We start from the raw sequence: 24,888 nt of genomic DNA, 5'->3' as shown, positions 1-24,888 counted from the left end.
AAGATGTCATCCCAGTGACAAGAATGGCCTCATAAAGGCATGCGACTTCACTTTTCTTCCTCCTCCTCCTCTCCTTCTTCTCCTCCTCCTTCTCTTTTGTCCTTTTCTCTTTCTCCAACTCTTCCCCTTTCTCCCCCTCCTCCTCCAAACAAGCTCCTAAGTGCTCATATCCACCGCAGCACCACTAGGTAAATGTTCCTTCCAGTGAGGTGAAAGTCTAACACAAGTTGAGGTGATTGGGGAGTCACCTCCTTTTGGAATGGTGGTGCTGGAGGGGGTGAGACTCTGTTCGCCTGCATCTCATCTTCAGATTTTTCCCCACTGTCCTCATTCCTCTAGGAATTAGTAATGATTGTATCAGCAAATAAAAAAGTGACTCCGGTTTCTCTCCTTTCCTGATATCTTGAAACGAATTTAGATCTTAAAAGTCTGTTTGAGGGTGAAGGAGATAGCATGATGGCTATGCAAAAAAAGCCCTTCATGCCTGAGGTTCCCAAGTCCCGGGTTCAATCCCCAGCACCACCATAAGCCAGAGCCAAACACCACCATGGGGGAGGGGGCTTGTGTTTGAAATTAGTTTGAAATTAGGAACATAGGAATTCACACATAGGCCAAAGCAGGGATGGTGGTTAACAGTAGTGATGACTGAGGAGCCATTTCTGACTGAACGTTTATTTGCACAGGGTCCTATGCTAAATATTTAATATACATTATCTGCTCAATCCAGATCTCTGTGAGGCTGGCATTAACACCTCATTTGACAGCTGAGAAAACTGAGGCACAGAGGAGCATAGCTTGCCTGAGTTATTAGTATAAATTTTATAGTAAAAATTATCTTTCTGTGATGTATTTTTAATCACAGTTTCACAAATTAAATTTAAGGATATGCCACAGTAATTCTGCATGTTTTCATGATAAGTACCAAGTTCTGCATTTTATAAATGGGTCCATACTCCCAGAGAAATAAAGAATAGGGAAGCTGTCAAGGGAAGGGATGGGATATGGAACTCTGGGGGTGGGCGATGTGTGGAAATGTATTGCTCTTATCCTATGGTCTTGTCAATGTTTCCATTTTATAAATAAATAAAAAATAGAAGTAGCGACTAAGTGATGTAAGAACCCAAAGATTAACACAGCACTGTCTCTGTGCCTAACAGAAGCAAGGCTACTCAAAAAGCAGAAGAGAAGTTTGTAGTCGCTGGAAGAGGAGGGAATGCAGGATGAAAATTTCAGGGCCCAGGACTCCTGCTTGGGAGCATTTGAAAGTTGTGCAGGTGGCTACTAGAGGAACTGTGAGTGGGCTGGACACTGGGGGTGCACGTGATGCACTGGAAGGGCAGTTAAGAATGACCACAATCAGGATGGACACTGGGGGTGCGTGTGGTGCACTGGAGGGGCAGTTAAGAATGACCACAAACAGGATGGACACTGGGGTGCACGTGATGCACTGGAGGGGCAGTTAAGAATGACCACAATCAGGATGGACACTGTGGGTGCGTGTGGTGCACTGGAGGAGCAGTTAAGAATGACCACAATCGGGATGGACACTGGGGGTGCGTGTGATGCACTGGAGGGGCAGTTAAGAATGACCACAAACAGGATGGACACTGGGGTGTGTGTGGTGCACTGGAGGGGCAGTTAAGAATGACCACAATCGGGATGGACGCTGGGGGTGCGTGTGGTGCACTGGAGGGGCAGTTAAGAATGACCACAAACAGGATGGACACTGGGGTGCGTGTGGTGCACTGGAGGGGCAGTTAAGAATGACCACAATCGGGATGGACACTGGGGGTGTGCATGGTGCACTGGAGGGGCAGTTAAGAATGACCACAATCGGGATGGACACTGGGGGTGTGTGTGGTGCACTGGAGGGGCAGTTAAGAATGACCACAATCGGAATGGACACTGGGGGTGTGCGTGGTGCACTGGAGGGGCAGTTAAGAATGACCACAATTGGGATTTCATAATAGGCATCATACCCCAACACAATAAAAACAGACATACGTTTAGATAATGATTTCCTGTTCCTAAAACTCAGCCCTGAGGAAGTACAGCAGATGTGTGTGTGTGTGTGTGTGTGTGTGTGTGTGTGTGTGTGTGTGTGTGTGCCTGCACCCACCAGTCTCCAGAGCAGTGACATTGATCTGTGCACACAGAGAGCCACGTGATGGACACACAAGAGGGGTCACTACACAGGTGTCAAGTGACAAGGTAGGCTTCAACCACATCATCGATATGATCGTGGACGTAGAAGAGTGAGACAGCAAGCTGCAGAATTCATGTGAAGTTTGCTTCTAGCAATATAAGGCTCTAAAGAATGTCTCTACCTGGACAGCACTGCCCTCGTCTCCCACACGCTCACAGTGGTTTATTCGCAGAATGGTAGATTGCAAGTAAGTTTTAAATTATTCTCTTCATGATTTTCTGTGCTGCATTTTTTAACAAAGAATATTTTAAACTAAAACAGCGTGCTGCTAAGGATTCATGTTCATTATTTTTCAGATTAATTAAGTCGGGTTAGACCCTTGATACTTTCATAATAGATGTTTCCTGTGTTTCCGTTTCCATAGCAGCAGTCAACCTTGTGAGTGGCTCAGATAAAGGTACAGAAATAATACATACCTCAAAAAGTGGTGTTGTATCTCTATCAGTCAAAAACAGAGATTTTATTTCAGAGCAGCAGTGAATAATCATGTCCTAGAAATAAGAAGACTGATGGTGAGGCTGACCTTGCTGGTAACACACTAGAGAATTTAATTACACACTATTTCATTTGTCTCATCTGACATCATCACCAAACCCTGATTCCCAAGATGGAATTCTGAGGTACCTACAGATCATAATTCCATGAGTACTCGGGGTTCTTTGACAAGGTATAGGATGATGGCACAAAAATAGGTGCGATCAGAAATGATGCATTATTTATGCATTATTTACCACAAACAGAAGTTGAGAAAGAAGAACAGAGAGCATAGGTTCACATGTGTCCATAAACTAGGGCAAAATATACACCTGAAAGCAGAAGTACACAATAGTCTGCAGTGAGTACCCACCCTTCCAACTCTTCATCTGCACTAGTCCAGCCTTTAGGTCCATGGTTGTTCAACAATTTGTTTGGCTCTATATATTAACTCTCTTTTCAGCCACCAGGTTCCAGATGCCAGCAGGATGTCGACCAGACTTCTCTGGACAGACAACCCCACCAATGTGTCCTGGAGCTCAGCTTCCCCAGAGCCCTGCCCCACTAGGGAAAGAGAGAGGCAGGATGGGAGTATGGATCCACCTGTCAACGCTTATGTTCAGCGGGGAAGCAATTACAGAAGCCAGACCTTCCACCTTCTGCATCCTACAATGACCCTGGGTCCATGCTCCCAGAGGGATAGAGAATGGGAAAGCTATCAGGAGAGGGGATGGGATATGGAGATTGGGTGGTGGGAATTGTGTGGAGTTGTACCCCTCTTATCCTACAGTTTTGTTAATGTCTCCTTTTTAAAATAAATAATAAATAAAAAATTAAAAAAAAAAAAAGAACAGAGAGGGAAACTCAAAGCAGGATTTGACTGAATTTGGAGGAGGGCACCAAAGTGAAAACCCTGGGTTGAGGGTGAGGGTGGATGTTTAGCTTCATAGGGCCTACCCCATCCCAATAGGACACAGTCTTTTGGTGGTGGGAATGGTGTTTATGTACACTCCTATTGATCTGTAATCATATAAAACAGAAATGATGCATTTGTTTGGCGTTCTTTTCCTGCACATCCTCTATTAAAAGCCATATGTTTTAGGAGAATAACACAAAACAACTCACATCCAACTAAGGTTTTGGAAAACCCCTTTTCCTTTGTGGAGAGTGGACTGGAATAAAGAGACCCAGGAGCAGGAGGTGGGGTACCAGGTTGAGCACATGTGGTACTGTGCGCAAATCCAGCCTCAAGTCCTGGTCCTTGTCCTCAGGCTTCACAAGCTGTGTGAAACAGTGCTCCAGGTGTCTTTCTCCCTAACTTCCCTTTCAATTTCTCTGTCTCTATCCAATAAAGCAAACAAGCAAACAAACAAATGTTTGAAAGAAGAGATTCAGACTCTAGAAAGGGGTTTGAAAAGACAGGAGTGGTTGGGACTGGGAAGGGGCTGAAAAGAGCAAAAAGACAAGAAGTGAGTTTCAGTATCAAGAACAGGGTGCTGGAGTTTCCTGCCACAGCCCCCGCTGTCTGTATGTGGCCACACGTCTGTGTGGACGCCTGACCCAAGACTGACTTCCCCCAGAAGCAGGTCTGAGGCAGTCAGCTTTCCTACTGTGTGACTTCATGCAGGCCAGGGTGACAGAAGAGACAGAGAGGAGGCATCCTGACACCCCGCTGGAGAAGGCAGTCACTGACTAGTAAGAGGAAACAGAAGGCTCCTCACTCAGTGCCGGGCTAGCTTCTCGGGCGGGAGAGAGATGACCAGGAACTCATGGCTGAGTGGGAACGCAGTGCAATGTTTACTGATTAGAAAAGAATCTGCCTTGATTACCTTCTGAGACGGAAGTGACAGGTTGGGGGGGGGGGAAGGAAATGACTAGGAGAGGAGGCGGAGTGGAAAAAGATCGTGGAGGTTGCAACTGCTTTCATCTAACCAGTGTGGATGAAACCAATGCCCTGCAGGCAGGGCGGGTCACAGGCAAAACAGGGATTATGTAAATAGACCACAGCGTCAAGCAATGCAAGGGGACCTGGTGTGATGACCAACATGGATAGAAACAGAAGCAGAGTTAGCCAAAGGAGAAATGATGACCAACACAGCAGGACTCACAGCAGCTGGGACACTCAGCTCTCCAGTGGAGGGAGGTGAAGACCCTGGTGTTTGGTCCCCAGTCTCCCCATCTGGACATGAACTGACTTACTCTGTGCTGCCAATACCAGCTCCCACCAAGACTATTTCACTCCAGCTGGTGTAAGTCACTTTTTTTTTTTCAAATTATTTATTTATTTTCCCTTTTGTTGCCCTTGTTTCTTTTTAATTGTTGTTGTAGTTATTATTGTTCTTGTTATTGATATCATCGTTGTTAGATAGGACAGAGACAAATTGAGAGAGAGGAAGACACAGAGGGGAAGAGAAAGACAGACACCTGCAGACCTGCTTCACCAACTGTGAAGCGACTCCCCTGCAGGTGGGGAGCCAGGGGCTCGAACCAGGATCCTTATGCTGGTCCTTGTGTTTTGTGCCATGTGTCCTTAACCCACTGCGCTACTGCCCGACTCCTGTAAGTCGCTTTTCTTTACCTACAACTCAAGAATCTTGAACACAAGCCTGTTAGAGATAAACTTTACTTACTTCACAGTGTTGTCAGCATCTGGAAACAATTTATTTCATGGTGCTATAAATGTACACACGTACTAATATCCACAAAGACAGAAGTACAGTCATTTTTCATATATAACTGATCAAAGCCTTCAAATAAAAAACCAACTGAACTCACAGCCCTAGACCACATCCTACTTACAATTTTAATAAATGCACAGTCACAGAACAAATCAAATTTTCAGAATTCCAAAGCTAAAGCTAATTCAATTCCGTTTAACAAGCATATCCAAGGGCTGGCCAGATAGCTCACCTGGGGAGGAATGACCTCGTTTCCAACCCAGACCCCACTGCACTGGGGGAAGCCTCCCTGCTTCCCCTCTCACTGTCTCTCTCTTTGATCTGACAAAGTAGTCCAAAGTGGTGAAGCCCCAGTAATGGCTGTGCGTGTGTAAATATACACACACACCTATGTACATATATTTAAGGCATCATGTTAGGTGCTGTGGAACACAAAAATGAAGAAACACAGTCCCCGTAGCTTACAATAACCAAAAAACATAGACTCATTCACCACTAAGTAACATACTAAATGGAATGTAATGAGAACATGGGTGGTCATGAAATAATACAGGGGCCTGGATGTGGCCGGCCAAAACTAATTCTAAGTGTGGTGAGCAAGGCAGGCTTCCTGGGGAAAAGGTCGTATGGTCTGAGCCTCGACAGATAAATAGGATTTCCCCTGGCTCAGCACGGAGACAGGGACACTCCAGCTGGACACAGTTCTGTAAGCAACGGGGGGGGGGGGGGGGGACACTTTGGGAAGAGACGAAACCAGAAGGAAGGATCAGGACCAGAAGATCAGCTTCCGGGGCTCCAAAGGGATGAGCGCTCAGTGCTGAGGAGGCTACGCAGGTCCCCAGGGAGACCCTTTCCACACCTGTGTGTGGACTAGAGGGAGGGGAACGCGAAGCCACGTGGACCTTTGTCTGCGTCTCTGCTTTAATCAGATGCCCGGGACTAAATGCAAGGTTTCAATCACAGCCGTGACGGGCTAGTGTCACGATCTCATCAAGAGCTACCAGGCAAATGGCACTGTGCATGTTATCTGTCGTTCCACAGGATGGATGAAGGCAGCGGGGCTAGCTGATAAATGTCCTTTCTCGCCTGGCTCAACGTTTATCAGAGAGCTCGCCTCGACAACTTGCCCCATCTCTGCCTGTCTTCGAGGCCAGCGTGCCAGAAATTGGCTGGTGCCACGATGGGCTGAGAGGCCTCCTGTGACCTCACTCGGACTGAAATGAAGGACAAGGAAGGGGCTGAGTTCATTCCCAGGGGGGAAAGCCACCCTGGGCTAGCACCTCGGGGCCAGGGGCCGGGAGGGCACACAGTGACCCTTGCTCCGTCTGTGCTATTTTTTTTTCTTTTTCAGAAAAGGGGCCTGGATTGATTTTTATGATGGATGGCCTCCTCCATGACTTCAAAAATAACAAGGTCAGCCCTGACTTAGTTGCAACCACCACCAGTGACTGGGGAAGAGAAGCTCCCTGCATTCCTCTGTGTCCTTCAAGCCCCTGCCTTCCTCAGCCTCCCGTCAGCAGTCGCCAGGGATCATCTCGGCCTACGGCAGAAGGGCCCATGTGGGCCTTTCCAGGCACGGACCCATTTCGCCTGCACCCTGCGCTCCGCCCTTCCCTGCGGAACCAACTCAGCCAGTACTGTGGGTGCACCCCAAGTGCCTCGGAGGGGAAACAGAAGGGGAACAAACTGGAAAGATGCCCCAGTGAAACTCCCTCCCGGAGGCGCCTGGTGGTGGTGCGTCTGGTTGAGCGCACACACTTGCCAAGCTCAAGGACCCAGTTTCAAGGGCCTGGGCCCCACTGGCAGGGAGGAAGCTCCATTGTGGGAAAGCACTGTGTCCAGACACAGTGCTGACGTCAGCCTTGGCAGTGGTGTGCAGTGGTCTGCACAGGCTCATGGGGGACTGTGGGTGGATCCAGACTGTGTTGGCGTGCAAAGCATTGTGGGGAGGCTGAAGAGACTTAAAAGTCAGCTGCCGGCCAACACCCATTCATGCTCAAAACTCTACAAAAAATGGGAATAGATGGGAAATTCCTCAAGATAGTGGAGTCTATATATAGCAAACCTACAGCCAACATCATACTCAATGGACAGAAGCTGAAAGCATTCCCCCTCAGATCGGGGACTAGACAGGGCTGTCCACTGTCACCATTACTCTTCAACATAGTATTGGAAGTTCTTGCCGTAGCAATCAGGCAAGAGAAAGAAATCAAAGGAATACAGATTGGAAGGGAAGAAGTCAAGCTCTCACTATTTGCAGATGATATGATAGTATACATAGAAAGACCTAAAGAATCCAGTAGAAAATTACTGGAAGTTATTAGGCAATATAGCAAGGTATCAGGCTACAAAATCAATGTACAAAAATCAGTGGCATTTCTTTATGCAAACACTAAATCTGAAGAAGAAGACATCCAGAAATCACTCCCATTTACTGTTTCAGCAAAATCAATCAAATACCTAGGAATAAAGTTGACCAAAGAAGTGAAAGACTTGTATACTGAAAACTATGAGTTGCTACTCAAGGAGATAGAAACTGATACCAAGAAATGGAAAGATATCCCATGCTCATAGATTGGAAGAATAAATATCATCAAAATGAATATTCTCCCCAGAGCCAAATACAAATTTAATGCAATACCCATCAAAGTTCCACCAAGCTTCTTTAAGAGAATAGAACAAACACTACAATCATTTATCTGGAACCTGAAAACACCTAGAATTGCCAAAACCATCTTAAGGAAAAGAAACAGAAATGGAGGCATCACACTCCCAGACATTAAACTATATTATAAAGCCATCATCATCAAAACAGCATGGTACTGGAACAAAAATAGGCACACAGACCAGTGGAACAGAATTGAAAGCCCAGAAGTAAATCCCAACACCTATGGGCATCTAATCTTTGATAAGGGGGCCCAAAGGATTAAATGGAAAAAGGAGGCTCTCTTCAATAAATGGTGCTGGGAAAACTGGGTTGAAACATGCAGAAGAATGAAATTGAACCACTTTATCTCACCAGAAACAAAAATCAACTCCAAATGGATCAAAGACCTAGATGTCAGACCAGAAACAATCAAATACTTAGAGGAAAACATTGGTAAAACACTTTCCCACCTACACCTCAAGGACATCTTTGATGAATCAAACCCAATTGCAAGGAAGACTAAAGCAGAAACAAACCAATGGGACTACATCAAATTGAAAAGCTTCTGCACATCCAAAGAAACTATTAAACAAACAGAGAGACCCCTCACAGAATGGGAGAAGATCTTCACATGCCAGACATCAGACAAGAAACTAATCACCAAAATAAAGAGCTCAGCAAACTTAGCCGCAAAAAAGCAAATGACCCCATCCAAAAATGGGCAGAGGAAATGAACAAAACATTCACCACAGAGGAGATCCAAAAGGCTAACAAACATATGAAAAACTGCTCTAGGTCACTGATTGTCAGAAAATGCAAATAAAGACAACACTAAGATACCACCTCACTCCTGTAAGAATGGCATACATCAAAAAGGACAGCAGCAACAAATGCTGGAGAGGATGTGGGGACAGAGGAACCATTTTGCATTGCTGGTGGGAATGTAAATTGGTACAGCCTCTGTGGAGAGCAGTCTGGAAAACTCTCACAAGGCTAGACATGGACCTTCCATATGACCCAGTAATTCCTCTCCTGGGGTTATACCCCAAGGACTCCATAACACCCAACCAAAAAGAGGTGTGTACTCCTATGTTCATAGCAGCACAATTCATAATAGCTAAAACCTGGAAGCAACCCAGGTGCCCAACAACAGATGAGTGGCTGAGAATACTATGCAGCTATCAAGAACAATGAACCCACCTTCTCTGACCCATCTTGGACAGAGCTAGAAGGAATTATGTTAAGTGAACTAAGTCAGAAAGATAAAGATGAGTATGGGATGATCCCACTCATCAACAGAAGCTGACTAAGAAGATCTGAAAGGGAAACTAAAAGCAGGACCTGATCAAATTGTAAGTAGGGCACCAAAGTAAAAACCCAGTGGTGAGGGGTAGACATGCAGCTTCCTGGGCCAGTGGGGGGTGGGAGTGGGCGGGAGGGATGGGTCACAGTCCTTTGGTGGTGGGAATGGTGTTTATGTACACTCCTAGCAAAATGTAGACATATAAATCAGTAGTTAATTAATATAAGAGGGGGAAATCAATTGTATGTCTCAAAGTTTCTCAAAAGACAAACTGAATCTTTTTAATATATAGGCTGTGTATTTGATATGCGGACTCTCTCAAAAGCCTAGACCAAGTAGATTAGAAGCATCCAATAGCACAGCTATATACAAGATACTGGGTACTGTACAGCAAACCATAACAAAGGGACTTTTCAAAGTTAACCCAATTAACAAATAATGTGATGATAATATTAACTATCGATTGTCTTTTTGAACCCTAAGACAGCAGGAACCTCACATCTTCACTATAGAGCCCCTACTTCCCCCAGTCCTAGAACCCTTGGATAGGGCCCACTTTCCCGTATGCATCTCCCAATCCAAACCAAATAATATTGCATCCGCCGATCACAACCTAACCAAAGCAACGATTGCCACCTCAACATGCTTCACTTCAGACTGTATCCAGAGACTTCACGTGTGGAATGACAACCCTTCAACTTCATTACTCGGGTGAGACCTTTCCTTTTATAGTACACTCTAATTTCATCTCAGGTAGTTCACTTTCTAACAAAGTCCCATAATCTAGATATACACCAGTTTCCGTGAGAGAGAGCTTATGTGCACACGCATCCATAAACTACTGCAAAATATATACCTGAAAGCAGAAGTACACTAGAGTTTGCAATGAGTACCTCCCTAACACTTCCTCTCCACTATTCCAAGCTTGGGATCCATGATTGCTCAACAATTTGTTTGGCTTCATATGTTAACTCTCTTTTCCATCACCAGGTTCCAGATGCCACCAGGATGCTGGCTAGGCTTCCCTGGATTGAAGACCCCACCTATGTGTCCTGGAGCTCAGCTTCCCCAGAGACACACCTTACTAGGGAAAGAGAGAGGCAGACTGGGAGTATGGACCGACCAGTCAACGCCCATGTTTAGCGGGGAAGCAATTACAGAAGTCAGACCTTCTACCTTCTGCAACCCTCAACGACCCTGGGTCCATGCTCCCAGAGGACTAGAGAATGGGAAAGCTACCATGGGAGGGGGTGGGTTATGGGGATTGGGTGTTGGGAATTGTGTGGAGTTGTACCCCTCCTACCTTATGTTTTTGTTCACTAATCCTTTCTTAAATAAAAAATTTAAAAAAAAAGAAATTAAAAAAAAAAAGTCAGCCGCCGGAACTCTCGCTCTCTTTGGCTGCGGCTTCTTCTCCTGGTTAGATGCCTCTCGGCAGAGGTGCTCCAGGCATCCATCCGCCATGGCTACTTCTCCTGGGAACTGCACACGTGTGACTCTGCTGACCGGTAAACTTTTAGACCCCTCTCAAGCCATGAGCAACCTTTACCAGAGCTGATCATTGTTTATCATATGGGACTCTACTTTTGATGACTACACTCAGACTTTATGGACCTAGCGTACACTTAACTCTTGATGCTAAGTGCTTATTTTGCTAAGTGCTTATTTTGCCTTTTACCTGTTTCACCCTAATAAACCGTGTATTGTTTAAACCCGTTCCCAGCTCCCTGTGAATCCTTCTACAGGCCACCGCAGCAGCCACCAGCCTAACCTCATTTTGTTTTAGGTTAAATACAACACTTCATGAATGGTGAAGCAGGGCTGCAGGTCTCTCTCTCCCTCTCTCTCTCTCTCCCCCCCCTCTATCTCCCTCTCCTCTCTTAATTTCTGTCTTTATCCAGAAAGTGATTAAAAATCAAAACAGAACAAAGCCCTGGTCTGCTGGGGGACTAGGAGAGGCTACGCAGTGAGATCAGAGAAGAGACAGTCAAGTCCGTCTTTCAGCTCCATCTTGCATCACACCTACTCTACACCTGCTACAACCACAGCAACAGTTTCACTGACTGGCTGGAGTCTCGGTCTGGACGGATTTGCTCTCCATAGTTCCCTCCCCAACCAGCAGTTTCACCAGTCAGTGCTGAAGACGTGCCGTGCTTCAGTTACTGGGCTGGGTGTCGGAGAGAAAATGTTAAGGCCCCTGAGCAAAGGATTTCCCGCCAAGCATGCACACGCACTGGAAGGTGCCCGGATAAAACTGTATGCGCACTGGACACTTGGGGGTGCAAGGGGAAAACGGCTTCGTTCAGTCTGTAGGTACTATAGGAAACGGAGCTACGAAAGTGATTAGAAAACCTAGTTCAGCTTTCTCAGCAAACACACACACACATACACACACTGTATATATATCAAACACACACACTATATATACAGTGTGTGTGTGTGTGTGTGTGTGTGTGTGTGTGATTTGAATAACGGGAGCGGGGAGACAGCTCACCTAGTAGAGTGCACACTTTACCATACACAAAGACTTGGGTTTATGTTCCCAGCAGCACATGAGAATGCCATGCACAGGGAGAGGAGCTTCACAGTGGCAAAGTGGCACTGCAGTGTCTCTGCCCTCTCCCTCCTCCTTGGCCTCTCTCTGTCTGATATTGAACTAATAAAAAGAGAGTCTGCCAGGAGCGGTATAATTCACTGCTCTAAACAGGAAAGTCTACAAAGAATGAACAAATCACAACAATGTGTATCAACAGGCCCAACACCGAGAAAAAAGGACTCCGTGACCCAAAGTTCCTGTATGAGGAAGAGTCCTGACAGTGGTGAGAAACAAGAAAACTGCAAGAGGTCAGTGAGACCCAGCTGAATGACGCGATGAAAAGCTGTGTCAGAATGGGAAGGGAAACAGAAACAGAACACCATGTGGGCTGAGCTGGAGGGAGGGACACGTTACAAGTTTAAGTTAAATGAGATGGAGGCTGAAAAGTCGCTGTGGATGTCAGAGAGATACTAAGAATAAAATCAGTAGTGGGAAAAATGCAAAAGAAGATTGTGCTGTGAATTATGAAATGATGACCTCTGAGAGGTTCTTCTCCTCCCTTTTGAGCCACAGCAACATGCTTCCCCTCTAAAGTTGGTGGTGCTGGGAATTGAACCTGGGACTTCTTTAAAAAAAAATACACACACACACACACACACACACACACACACACACACACACACACACACACACATATATATTCCCTAAACTGAAATGGATCAAAGTTATCGTCAGCCTCAGGGAAAATAAAACTAGTATAGTCATGGGCTCTTTGGAATATAACTAAAATAGGCCTACTAGCTATCTATAAACAGAGACCCCCCCCAAATCTACATCTGCACTATTCCAGCCTTTAGGTTCATGATTAGTCAACAATTTGTTTGGCTTTATATGTCAACTCTTCTTTCAGCCACTAGGTTCCAGATGTTACTATGATGCCAGCCAGAACTCCTTGGGCAGACGACCCCACCAATATGTCCTAGAGCCCAGCTTCCCCAGAGACCCACCCCACTAGGGAAAGAGAGAGACAGGCTGGGAGTATGGATCCACCTGTCAATGCCCATGTTCAGCGGGGAAGCAATTACAGAAGCCAGACCTTCCCCCTTCTGCATCCCACAATGACCCTGGGTCCATACTCCCAGAGGGATAAAGACTAGGAAAGCTATCAGGGGAGGGGATGGGATAAGGAGAGCTCTGGTGGTGGGAATTGTGTGGAGTTGTACCCCTCTTATATATCTGGTTTTTGTCAGTGTTTCCTTTTTATAAATAAACATTTTTTAAAAAGTGTTTTTATTATTGGAATGAGACAGAGAGAAATTGAGAGGGGAGAGGGAGACAGAAAAGGAGAGAAACATAGAGACACCTGCAGCCCCTGCTACACCAGTTGTGAAGCTATTCCCCTGCAGGTGGGGACCAGGGGCTTGAACCTGGGTCCTTGTGCACTGTAACGTGCACGCTTAGCCAGGTGTGCCACCACCTGGACCCTAACCTGGGACTTTTGCATTCAAGTCCTCTACACTACTGCTGTCTCCTGTATTTCCTTATGAAGAACATCAAATTTCGCTGATTTTCAGGGATTCTGGACATCAGATTTGACAATCAGCGACAGGCTGCAAGTGGACCACAGGAGGTTGAGCTGTGCTGAGTGGCACCTGGATACTGATGTCCATATGCCCACCCACCCACAGTGTCAGGGGCCTGGTTAAACTGAGTTGTGGATGTCTTTATTTTCCAAGTCTGGAAACTAATATGCATATTTTCACAAAGACAGTTTGTTAGCTAACACAAATGTCCACTGCACTCTGCTTTCATCATAGGTCAGAACTTTAGGTAACTTCATAGCCTTGGGCAGCCCCATAACTGCTTGTGAGTCAAGCTGAGGAGACGTGGATTTTTCCCAGCATATACTACTGTTCTCCGAGATGCCTGTGTCTTGAAATCAGAATTGTTTGCTTTTTTTTTTTTTTTTTCCCTCCAGGGTTATTGCTGAGGCTCAGTGCCTGCATTGCTCCTAAGGCCTTTTTTTTTTTTACATTTTGGATAGGACAGAAAGAAGCTGAGAGGGGAGGGGAAGATAGAGAGGGGAAGGGAGAGACAGACACCTGCAGGGCTGCTCCGCTGCTTATAAAGCGACCTCCTTGCAGGTGGCGAGCCAGGGACTTGAAGAGGGATTTTCGCACGGGTCCTTGCACTTTGTACTATGTGTGCTTGATCCACTGTGCCACTGCCTGGCCCCCTTGTTTGCATCTTTTAGATGCTTTTCTTTCCTCTCCCCCCTCCTTCCTCTCTCTCCTTTCCTTTCCTTCTTAATTTTCAGGGTTATCACTGAGGCTCAGTGCCAGCACAACAAATACATTGCTCCTGGCAGCAATATTTCCTTTCTTTCTTTGTATTTTATTTGATAGGACAGAGAAAAATTGAGAAGAGAGGGGAGGTAGAGAGGGAGAAAGAAAAACAGACACCTGCAGACTTGCTTCACCGCTTCTGAAGATCCTGCTTGCAGGTGAGGAGCAGGGCCTTGAATCTGCATCCTTGCATACGGCAATGCAATGTGTACAGCGTTCGGCCAGGTGCGCCACGCCAGGCCCCCTCGTTCGTATGCTTTTAGGCACCTAGACCTCTGGCGGTAGGGCCAAGCTTGTGACTGACAGGTCCAAATGACTCAGTGATTCCGAGCCCGTGTTACTCATTTTAGCAAAAGAACAAGGTTTTCAGGCAAGAAATGTTTGGAACACCTGTTATGAAGCCCTCCTGATACGTTTTAAATTAATATCTGTGTTCTGAGGTTCTTGGCTTGTTTCAGGCCATGGGGATTTCGAGAAAGGGGAGAGAAAAAGTAAATGAAAGGGTTGAGAAAGACAATATCATGCATAGGTGCATTTCCTAGGCCCTTAAATTCAATAACCCACAGAAAAAAAATCTATTCTCTGATGAAAATAAATATATTAAATTATAAAGGTTATAAAGCCCCTGTCCAATTCAAGACCAGAATTGATTGCAAGTGTCCTAGTTAGCTTCTAATTAGCTCCAAGTGAAGGTTGTCATGACGATGAACCGGCAGAGGTAGTCAGTAGGATTTATTTATATAATGTGGGACCTAGCTGTTTTTGTTTTATTAACTGCTGGTTAGTATTCTGGGGGGGGAAAGCTCTCAGTGTTACTTTTATTCCCCAGCCTCCCAGTGCTGTGAACTAATTTGTCAGTTCATCTACACAAATGTTTTCTCTTCAGCTAGGTGACATTCTCTAATGTACCGAACTAACAGAAGTGGAGCATACCTAAAAATAGCCTACTGAGAGCTAGAGAGACCCTTTCTAAGTTGGAGAAGAGAACCAATCTGGAGTTTCAGAGGAGCACAGCAGGGTGGGAGGTAGTTTGTTCTACCCAGTTCACACCATTCTGGGCTGCACAGAAGCAGCCAGCAGACTTAGCTGAGGCAAGGCAAGTCTTCCAGAGTCCTTCCTCCACCCAAGCTGAAGTGCGTCCACTCAGCCCTGAAATGTCCACACACACAGGCAACACCTCTGCCGAGATGCCTGGTCCCGGTGAGAAGCCTGATGCCTCCACCGGACCACCCAGGGGAGACTCTCGAAACCAGGAGGCTACTTCTCCGGCTAAGAGCAGCTCCACAAACATGAGCCTAACTTCAGCACATTCTAGGTGCTTAAAAACATACAGAGGAGGCGGCCAGGTGCTGGCGCAAGCATTTGAGTGCACAAGGGCCCAGGCTCGAGTCCCCGCTTCCCGCCTGCACACAGGACACTGCGGCAGTGCTGACGCAGGTCTGCAGATATGGCTGAGAGATTAACCAGCACCAGGACAGGTGACGGGACTGATTATGGGTGGCATTCTCTGGCCAACACAGGCTAAGCCAGAAAGACAAAGGGGCTCAGACAAAGGGGCCGGGCCGTGGCGCAGCGGGTTGAGCGCACGTGGCGTGAAGCGCAGGGACCCGCATAAGGATCCCGGTTTGAGCCCCGGCTCCCCGCCTGCAGGGGAATCGCTTCACAGGTGGTGAAGCAGGTCTGCAGGTGTCTGTCTTTCTCTCCCCCTCTCTTGTCTTCCCCTCCTCTCTCTATGTCTCTCTGTTCTATCCAACAACAACATCAATAACAATAATAATAACCACAGCAAACATAAAACAACAAGGGGAAAAAACTTTAAAAAATAAGAAGAAAATGGCAGCAAGTAGACTCTGAACTACCACCTGTACATGTTCAAATAACCAGAATGCACAGATGAGGTGAAGGAGAATTAGGGCCCTGCACACCACTCTTAGGCTAATTGTTATTATTATTATTGTTATTAATTTAAAGTAAAGAAGGGGAATAACAAGAGGGAAGAGATACCACAACACTGTTCTGCCATTTCTGGGACTTTCCCTGGTTCTGTGGTGCTTCCATGTGGTGCCAGGGCTTGAACCTAGGGCCTTACATTTGACCAGGCATGCTCTACCAAGTGAGCTATGTCCTGGACCTCCAACCATCTTCTTAAGAATTAAAAGTGTTTTGGGTTTGGCAACTAATTGAATATTAACTTCGTAGGAAGTGACTTAAGAGAAAAAGATGCAGGAGACCAAAAATACAGGGAAAATCCTAAAATATTCCGGAAAATACAAACAGAAGTGATGGAGAATTCAGCCAGCAAGGTCTCGTGTGGTGCACCTGGTGGAGCACACATGCTACAATACTCAAGGACCTGGGTTCGAGCCCCTGGCCCCCATGAGCAGGGGGGGAAAGAAAGCTTTGCAAGTGGTGAAGCAAGGCTGCACGTGTCTCTTTCTCTCTCTCTCTCTCTCTATCTCCCCCTTGCCTCTCAATTTTTGACTGTTTTTATCCAATAAGTAAATAAAGACTAAAAAACAAAACTTAAGAGAGAGAGAGAAAGAGAATTCAACCAGGAGAAGATCATGGGTAAGGCCCAGAATTAGAACTGCAGGCAGTGGGGGCAACCAGTCTTCAACGAAAACAGGAAGCTGGGGTCTTCCAGAGAGGAAAAAGGAAACCTAGACATTACCACCATGTGACAGTTCTGGCAGTGCTGCAGACAGAGACAGATGACACAAACGCAGGCCATGCGCAGCACAGGCCAGGGCAGGGGAGGCAGCACACTCTCACTTTGCCTGATGACACTCTGATTCTTCTTCTAGCGTCTGCCCTTCTTCCGTAGCCAGTTCACAACGTCAGGTGGAGCCTGATGTCGAGTTTCGAGACCTCCTTTGAATCTGGAGAGGTGGCAGTCGTTGACTCTGTGGGTCATAGTCTGTCTGGAGCCGCAGGGGCAGTTCGGGTCGTCTCTGGCTCCCCAGCGATGGAACATAGCGGCACACCGGCCATGGCCTGTTCGATAGCGATGGAGGAGGGCCCAGTCATAACGTGCCAGGTCAAAGCCGGGTTGACGCTCGCAGGGGTCTGTGATGAGGTGTTTGTTCTTGACCTCAGCTGACTGCCAGCTCTGTTTCCAAGAGACTGGAACAGAGAAGTTCAGTGTAGGCGTAGGGGACCAGATTGGGTGACGAGATGTCAAGCGTTGGACAGGGTGGGCGATGATCTCCGCGTATATTGGCAGGTCCGGTCGAGCGTAGACGTGGGAAATGAACTTAGATGATGCCGCATCCCGACGAATATCTGGTGGGGCGATGTTGCTAAGAACTGGCAGCCATGGAACCGGGTGAAATAGATGGTTCCAGAAATGATCCTCATGGAGGAATATAATTTGGAATCGACCAAGTGGACATGGGGGCTACGGAACCATCCTGGGGCACAGTATTCTGCAGTGGAATAGCATAATGCCAGAGAGGATGATCGTAGTGTGGAAGCGCTTGCACCCCATGAGGAGCTGGCCAGTCTTGCAATGATGTGATTCCTCGCGCCCACCTTTGCTGCAGTTTTTATGAGATGTTTGTGAAATGACAGAGTGCGATCGAGAGTAACGCCAAGATAGACTGGCTGGGCTTCATGCCGGATTCTCGTATCGCCAAGCTGCACATTAAGCTCACGCGAGGCCGAGGCATGGTGTAGATGGAAAACAGATGATACCGTTTTTGCAGTGCTAGGGATTAGTCGCCATTTTTTACAGTAATCAGATATCAGAGACATGTCTTTCGTGAGTGTTTCCTCGAGGATTTCGACACTCTGATGAAGCCACCTAACGTACTCCTGAGACTACAGCCCTGATGTGCAGCCATGAAAATCTGTATCTGATAGATACTGATGCTTGATTAAATATCTGTGAATGGGCCCACTACAGATATCATGCGATCATGAGAAAAAACGTTAAGGGAAATCAAACCTTATGCAAGAGAGGAAAACCCCCACAATACATTGCTAGGTGTTGCTGTCTGTGCATTTACTGGAATGGATTCGGGTGGCACTGAACACTGACTTAACTAGACGCTCTTTAGATGGGATCACTGAAAGGGAGGCGAGTCCGGGAAACACTTGAAGAAGCCAGGCCCAATTCTCTTTCTCTCTCTCTCTTAAATAAGCAGGCCTTCTTAAAATTGTTATTTATTGATTTATAGGGTAGAAAGAGCCAGAAATAGAGAGAGGAGGAGGAGATACAGAGAGGCAGAGAGACACCTGCAGCCCTTGCTTCCCTACTCGCAAAGCTTTCCCCCTGCAGGTGGGGACCGGGGACTCAAACCCGGGTCCTTGCACACTTTGACGTGTGCGCTCAACCAGGTGCGCCCCCACGCTAGCACTGTTTCTCTTACCTGAGAGAGAAGAGGAAAAAGGAAGGATGCTCGGAAGTATTAATAGGGTTAGGGTTAAGTGTGACCTAGAAAGGAAGTGATGGTAGGGCTGTAAAAAAAATGAGCAAGAATATAGACATAGCTGCAGACAGATAAAGTCAACCCACGTCCGTGGTCTCGGGAGAACTACAGCAGTGTCCAGTGAGGGGAGGGGGAAACAGAACTCTTGTGGTGGGAAAGGTGTGGAATTACACCCCTACTCGTTTATAGTTATGTAAATAAATTGTTAAATCACTAATCAAAAGAGGAAAAAAATGTAGAAAAATCTATTTAGATGAGAAGAGGAAAACAACAGTCGGGAAAGAAGCATCAGTCAACTAGATCTCATCCAGTTTTTTGCCTCCGGGCTCATCACTGGGCTCAGTGCAGGCACTCCAAGCCCACTGCTCCTGGCAGCCATTTTCCCTACTCCCCTATTCTATTCACAGGACAGAGAGAAACTGAGAGCAGGAGAGGGAGAGAGAAAGACAGAAACATGCACACCTGCTTCACCAGGTGTGAAAAAAGAGCCCCCTCCAGAGGTGGGGAGCTAGGGCTTGAACCCAGGTCCTTGCACATGATAGTACGTGTGCTTAGCTGGGTGTACCACCACCCCGGCAGGCCCTGCAAACTACATCTTTATAAGCCATGATAAAATCAACAAACATCATCAAAAACTGATGCAAGATACAAAGCAGGAATAACTCCTGGGTATCGTCAACACATTTGCAGCCTTCCTCTTCCCAGGCCTAAGGAGGAGGGGTCAGCACAGCGTTGCTTCTATGGTCAGCAGGATGCTGGGGGTGCGGCATCCTCCACGACGGGAGATCCGAGCCCACCGTGTGTCTCCCCACCTGCCGCCCTCGCTCCATTTGTGGGAGGCTGTGCCTCCACCGTGGAAGCCTGGAAGGGGAAGGCGGAGCAGTGTCCAGGAGGTTGGGCTCTACACTCCGCTTTTCCTGACTGATACCGTACAGTATCTGTACATGTGAAAGTCAATGGCAAACGAGATAGGTGGCAGACTAGGAAGTGCTGGCCTCTGCAGAGCGGGGGTATAGCCTGAGCCGGAGAAGAGACTGGCCCTTTGTGCTTCCTTTTACATCCTCTGGATTCTAAAAAGGGCCTCAGTCAATCCATCGGTCAATCCATCACTCACGCACGCGCTGGTGTGCACACACACACAGGAAACTAGGTGAATGTACTCACATAAATTCACAAAGCTAGTGGCTAGGGGAAAATGGGTCCATTCCCCGTGTCTCTCACTTCCTCAAGAGGTAAGACACACCCTGACGGGGTGGTACTGCCCATCTGCTTCATACCCTTCTCACCCTTCACAGAGTCACCGCCAGGGGAACCTGTCCGATTGGTGAGTTTGGGCAAAGCAAAGAAGCATGGGAACCCCCTTCTAGGTAGTCTTTGTGGCTCTGGACGTAAATTCCTGCTTATTAGTTTCTGCTCCTCAGTGAAGCAGACCTGGATGGAGAGGAGCAGAAAGGAGTGTGGGAACTGGGTCACACAGGTGTGTGGACAACAGTGTGACCAGGGGGCAGACTTGGCTAGCTCAAGGGTGAAAGAGAGACTTGTTTTTAGGGTTTGGGGTATTTGTTTTTGGTTGTTTTTGGTCTAATGGACTCATGTGACCATAGACAAGTTATCGAGTCATACTCGCTAATCAGCTTTATTGGTGACTATGCTGACATTTTTTTTTTTTTTAATCTCTACGTACACATCTTCTGTATCCCAAACTCAATGGATCTAGAAGTCAGGGAAGAAGGAAAAGGACAGACACCATCCGTCACAAAGACACTCACTGGTGTAGTGAGAGAAATACGTATAAAGACACCTATTTCTTGCCTGTCTGGAAAAAATACATGTGTATAAAAGAAGTCTGGAATATACATATTTTCTACTTTAATCTCACTTATTACTTAAGTCATAAAGAGACCAAAAAGTAGAGTAATATTGTAAAGCTGCAGAGCATTTTATCTTCTTGGAGTTGGGGGTCTATCCCCATGGCTTCCCTGCAATGAGTTGGTTTGCTTAGAAGAGCTTATGAGAAAGCACCAGTTATGCGTCCAGAGGCTGCCTCATACTTGACACCCTAAAAAGAGGGAATACTGCGATTCTGCGCAAGAGAACTACAAATTCAAGTTTAGTTCTGCTGAGTTTGTCTGAGTTCAAGAAAAGTCAATGTTCAATATAACTCTACTTTAAAGAAGAAAAAAATGTATTTGAATAATTGCGCATAACGACTTTTACCCTATAATAGCAATGTTATTTCCCATTACTTCATACTTACCCCCATTTCTTGATCTATTGAGTTCTTGTCCGTTTCTACTGTTTCATTGATATTTTCATTTGAAGTAATTTCAGGGTTGGGTAGCAATGTAATTTCAGCTATTTGTGCAAGGTTAGATAGTCTCTCATGAATTGAAATAACTCTATAAAATAACAGATACATATTAGTTTATTTAAGAAGTTAAGAAAAACATACATTAGTTTATAGAATCAGTAATGTGTCCAAAACAAGTTCTCAGCTATTAAACACTTAGATTTCTGGCAGTGCCAAGCATCATGGATATAATCATTGCTTTATTAGAGAAACAAGAGCCAAGACACAATTTCTCCAGGGCATATGATTGATTATACATTCAATAGACACATAACTGCACACTGGTGAGCACACAATAAAGGAAATATATACATATAAAATACTGCCCAGGATGAAAGTAAAGAAAGTGGATGGGCAAAGGAACTCTACACACCATCCACAAAGGTTTTTCGCACATCTTAGTGCCATGCTACGAGGGTCTGTCAGGCTGAGGGCGGCACCACAGTAAGTCAGCAACAGCTCTGAAAGGCCAGTCAGTGAGCCCACAACAGTGCAGTGTTCAGGGGTGGCAGACCATGCAGAGAAGAAGGACTTCAAAAGGCAGCGAGGTGAACAGAGGACACAGGCTTCCACAGCCATAAGTCTGTGGCCAACAGACATTCAAGACGCAAATAGCAGCTGGTGAGTGGAGTCAGAGATGGAATACGTTGGAAGCCCTTGCAGGAGGTCAGTGACCCCAGATATGTCTCTCAGTGACTCCAGGATGCAGTGTGAGCTTGGAGTCTCACCTGGGAAAGGCGGCGGAGGTGGGGGCGTGAAGAAGCACTTAGTCTCAGAGAACACACTGGCTTCAGACACATGCAGAGGGATGTCAGTTCTCTAAGTGCAATTTCCCCAGATTGAGTTTACCTTGGCCCTCATAAAAAACTCAAGGAGGGGGCCGAGCGGTAGCACAGCGGGTTAAGCTTACATGGTGCAAAGCGCAAGAACCCGCGTAGGGATCCCGGTTTGAGCCCCCGGCTCTCCACCTGCAGGGGGGTCACTCCAAAAGCGGTGAAGCAGGTCTGCAGGTGTCCGTCTTCCTCTCCCCCTCTCTGTCTTCCCCTCCTCTCTCCATTTCTCTCTGTCCTATGCAACAACAGCAATAATAACCACAACAAAGATAAAACAACAAGGGCAACAAAAGGGGAAAAAAATAGCCTCCAGGAGCAGCGGATTTTTGGTGCAGGCACTGAGCCCAGCAATAACCCTGGAGGCAAAAAAAAAAAAAAAAAAAAAAAAACCCTCAAGGAAGGCCACCTTGGGTGTGTAAATGATCTATTTCCTGTGGTGAGGGTTGCTTGGCCCTAGATGGCACACAAGTCAAGGCGCAAAGTGAGCTTTCTCTCATACAAAGACAGGCCAGATGAAAAGGTACAACACTGGGGCCGGGTGGTGGCGCATCTGGCTAAGCACACACAGTATGAGGTGCAAGAACACGGCTTCGAGTCCCCGGCTCCCCACCTGCAGGAGGCAGCTTCACAAATAGTGAAGCAGGTCTACAGGCTGTCTGTCTTTCCCTCTCCCTCTTCCTCTCTCTCCCCTCCCCCTCTCAATTTCATTCTGTCCTAATCAATAAAATGAAAACAAAAAAGGCCACCAGGAGCAGTGAATTCGTAGTGCTGGCACTGAGTCCCAGCAATAACCCTGGAGGCAAGAAAAAACAAAGTACAAGACCCTCTTCTGTGGTGGTCTCAGTGACAGGATTAATCCCACCGTCGACCATAAATACAGTCAGACTGAGTATATTTTTGTGGGGGCGGGAAACGAATAAATGTCATCACTTATTGCACTGTATGCAACAGACATCGTAATCTCTTTCATCGTGTGGTTTTGGGGAAAAGAAATCCTGCCATGGGTCTGGATAATTTCTTAAGTCCCTTGGTTAGTTGTGCTGGTCTATGACCCGTGTCTAGATTGTCTTGCGCTTCACTGAAAAGAAAAGAAAAAAAAAAAGAAAATTGACTGAATAATTGAAAGTCTGGCAGCTCTTGAAGCATCTCTTGTTTTATTCTCTTTCATGGCAAGGCCAAGAAGTTTTCAAAATGAAAATCACGGAGCGTGAGTGAGATTCTCCAGGGAAGGAGCGAGAGCACCATGCCTCTGCTCACTAAGCACTTACTAGGAGCTCACAGGGCAGAGCTGACAGGACGGGAGCAGGAGCTGGTAATGAGATTTGACATTTGCCCATGTCTCCAGTCTTTCCAAGTCCCCACACACTGTCTGACCTGATCCTGACAATAACCCCAAAGGATGGCAGAGGAGGCATCATTTCCATTTTACAACCCGAGGAAGAGAGGGTGAGCTTCCAAGGGCAATAAACAATGTGATTGTAACTAAATTAGCTAAGCAATCAAAAAGCTTTGAAAATAAAGGAATGTAATAAAAGGGGAACAGGGAGGTGATGGAGGATGGAGAGAGGGTGGAAGGGAGGCAGAAAGAGGGAGGGAGAGAAGGAGCGAAGGTGGGAGGGAGGGAGGGAGAGAGGGAGGGAGGGAGAGAGAGAGAGAGAGAGAGAGAGAGAGAGGAGGGCACTGTGATGAAGAAGGGTGGGAGGAAAACAAGTGGGCTGACAGGCAGTGACTTCTGACCTGGAAGGCAAAACAAAGTATTGCTGGATGCCCAGGAAGGTGACACAGGAAGGTGGCGGTGCTGACGCATTGTCATTGTTGTTTAACAGGAAAATATAGCACAGACAACATCCTTCTAGGCTCTGTAATCTTTTCTTCAACGTTTACTTATTTATTCATTATTGGATAGAGACAGAGAGGAACTGAGAGGGGAGGGGGAGATAGAGAGGGAGAGAGCCAGGAGCCCCACTTCACCACTTGTGAAGCTTCCTCCCTGCAGGTGGGGTGTGGGGGGTTGAACCTGTGCCCTTGCACACGGTAATGTGAGCACTCAACCAGGTGCACCACCACCTGGCCCTCTGACTCTATAATCTTTATGAGATGTTAGGACCTGTTGCTCCAACAACCCTAGATATTATTATTGCTGTTGTTCCCATGTTACAGATGAGGAGACTGAGGCCCAGTAGAGTAAGCACTCTGCCCAAGGTGACAAAGGAAGTCAGGTTGCACAGCCGGCCTTTGAACCAAAGCAAGCAGGAGTCAGAGCTGGTGGTTTGTTTTTTCATTTTTATTTTTACCGGGGCACTGCTCAGCTCTAGCTTATAGTGGTACCAGGGATTGAACCTGAGTCTCAGGCATGAACATCCTTTTGCATTATCATTATATTGTCTGCCCTGCAGTGCCTGTAACCACGAGCATGTCACATTCCTATAAGGGAAAGGAAAATCTTCCTAAAAGTGCGATTTACCTTGCATATAACTGAAGCACCGTCCCCCCCGCCAATTCTTACAGAAAGTATCAGCAGAGAGTTGTTAGAGATGCCTGTTTACTTGCCTTTTCAGTGGGACCCAGAAAGAACCAATGCATATGTCTTTGTAAGCAGTAGATTTAACATCCAAAATCTTCACTGGCTTTGTGTTATAAGCATACAACAATAAGACCTGTAAGAAAATTAAAAGGCATGTGAAATGTGACAAAAATTACACTTGGCCTCAGAAGCACAGCATCAAAACATCAGTAAATGTTTTAAGAGTTCTTCTTTGGAAGAGAAAAAAAATGAGATCCCCCCCCCCATTCACTTTAAGGAAAATGATAGGAATAAGAACTGTGCAAAAGTTATGAGATGAGGCTTTCTGGCGCAACAGTTACTTTTGAACAGTGACATATCCGGTAGCAATTAAATCAAATCGCAGCCCTTGAAGGCTCTCGGCAGTGCGTTCTAAATATATACACGGTGCTTCAGGACGCAGCTAAGGAGGTGAAAGACGAATGCCAGCCAGTTCTGCTCAGGTGTGGGAATGCAGACAACTCTGCTTGTCGGCCTCCAGGGTGACCACTGGTACTCAGTGCCTGCACTACAAACCCACTGC

At 46.5% G+C, this 24,888-nt stretch overlaps 1 protein-coding gene across 1 annotated transcript in view; it reads right to left on the bottom strand.

Moving 5' to 3' along the window:
* CFAP54 (cilia and flagella associated protein 54) overlaps nt 1-24,888 on the bottom strand; it is a 373,056-nt gene that overhangs the window by 22,866 nt on the left and 325,302 nt on the right. The window contains exons 65-67 of the mRNA XM_060195585.1: nt 24,353-24,459; nt 20,877-21,018; nt 2,623-2,697 (exon numbers count right to left, since the gene is read on the bottom strand). Of these exons, the coding sequence (XP_060051568.1) occupies nt 2,623-2,697; nt 20,877-21,018; nt 24,353-24,459 (324 nt within the window). The remainder of the gene's footprint in view (nt 1-2,622; nt 2,698-20,876; nt 21,019-24,352; nt 24,460-24,888) is intronic.

The sequence above is a fragment of the Erinaceus europaeus genome, chromosome 7 (genome assembly GCF_950295315.1).
Source record: "Erinaceus europaeus chromosome 7, mEriEur2.1, whole genome shotgun sequence".
NCBI classification, from domain to species: domain Eukaryota; kingdom Metazoa; phylum Chordata; class Mammalia; order Eulipotyphla; family Erinaceidae; genus Erinaceus; species Erinaceus europaeus.
The sequence above is the reverse complement of the archived record's forward strand: the minus strand, read 5'-3'. Positions and strand labels throughout refer to the sequence as shown.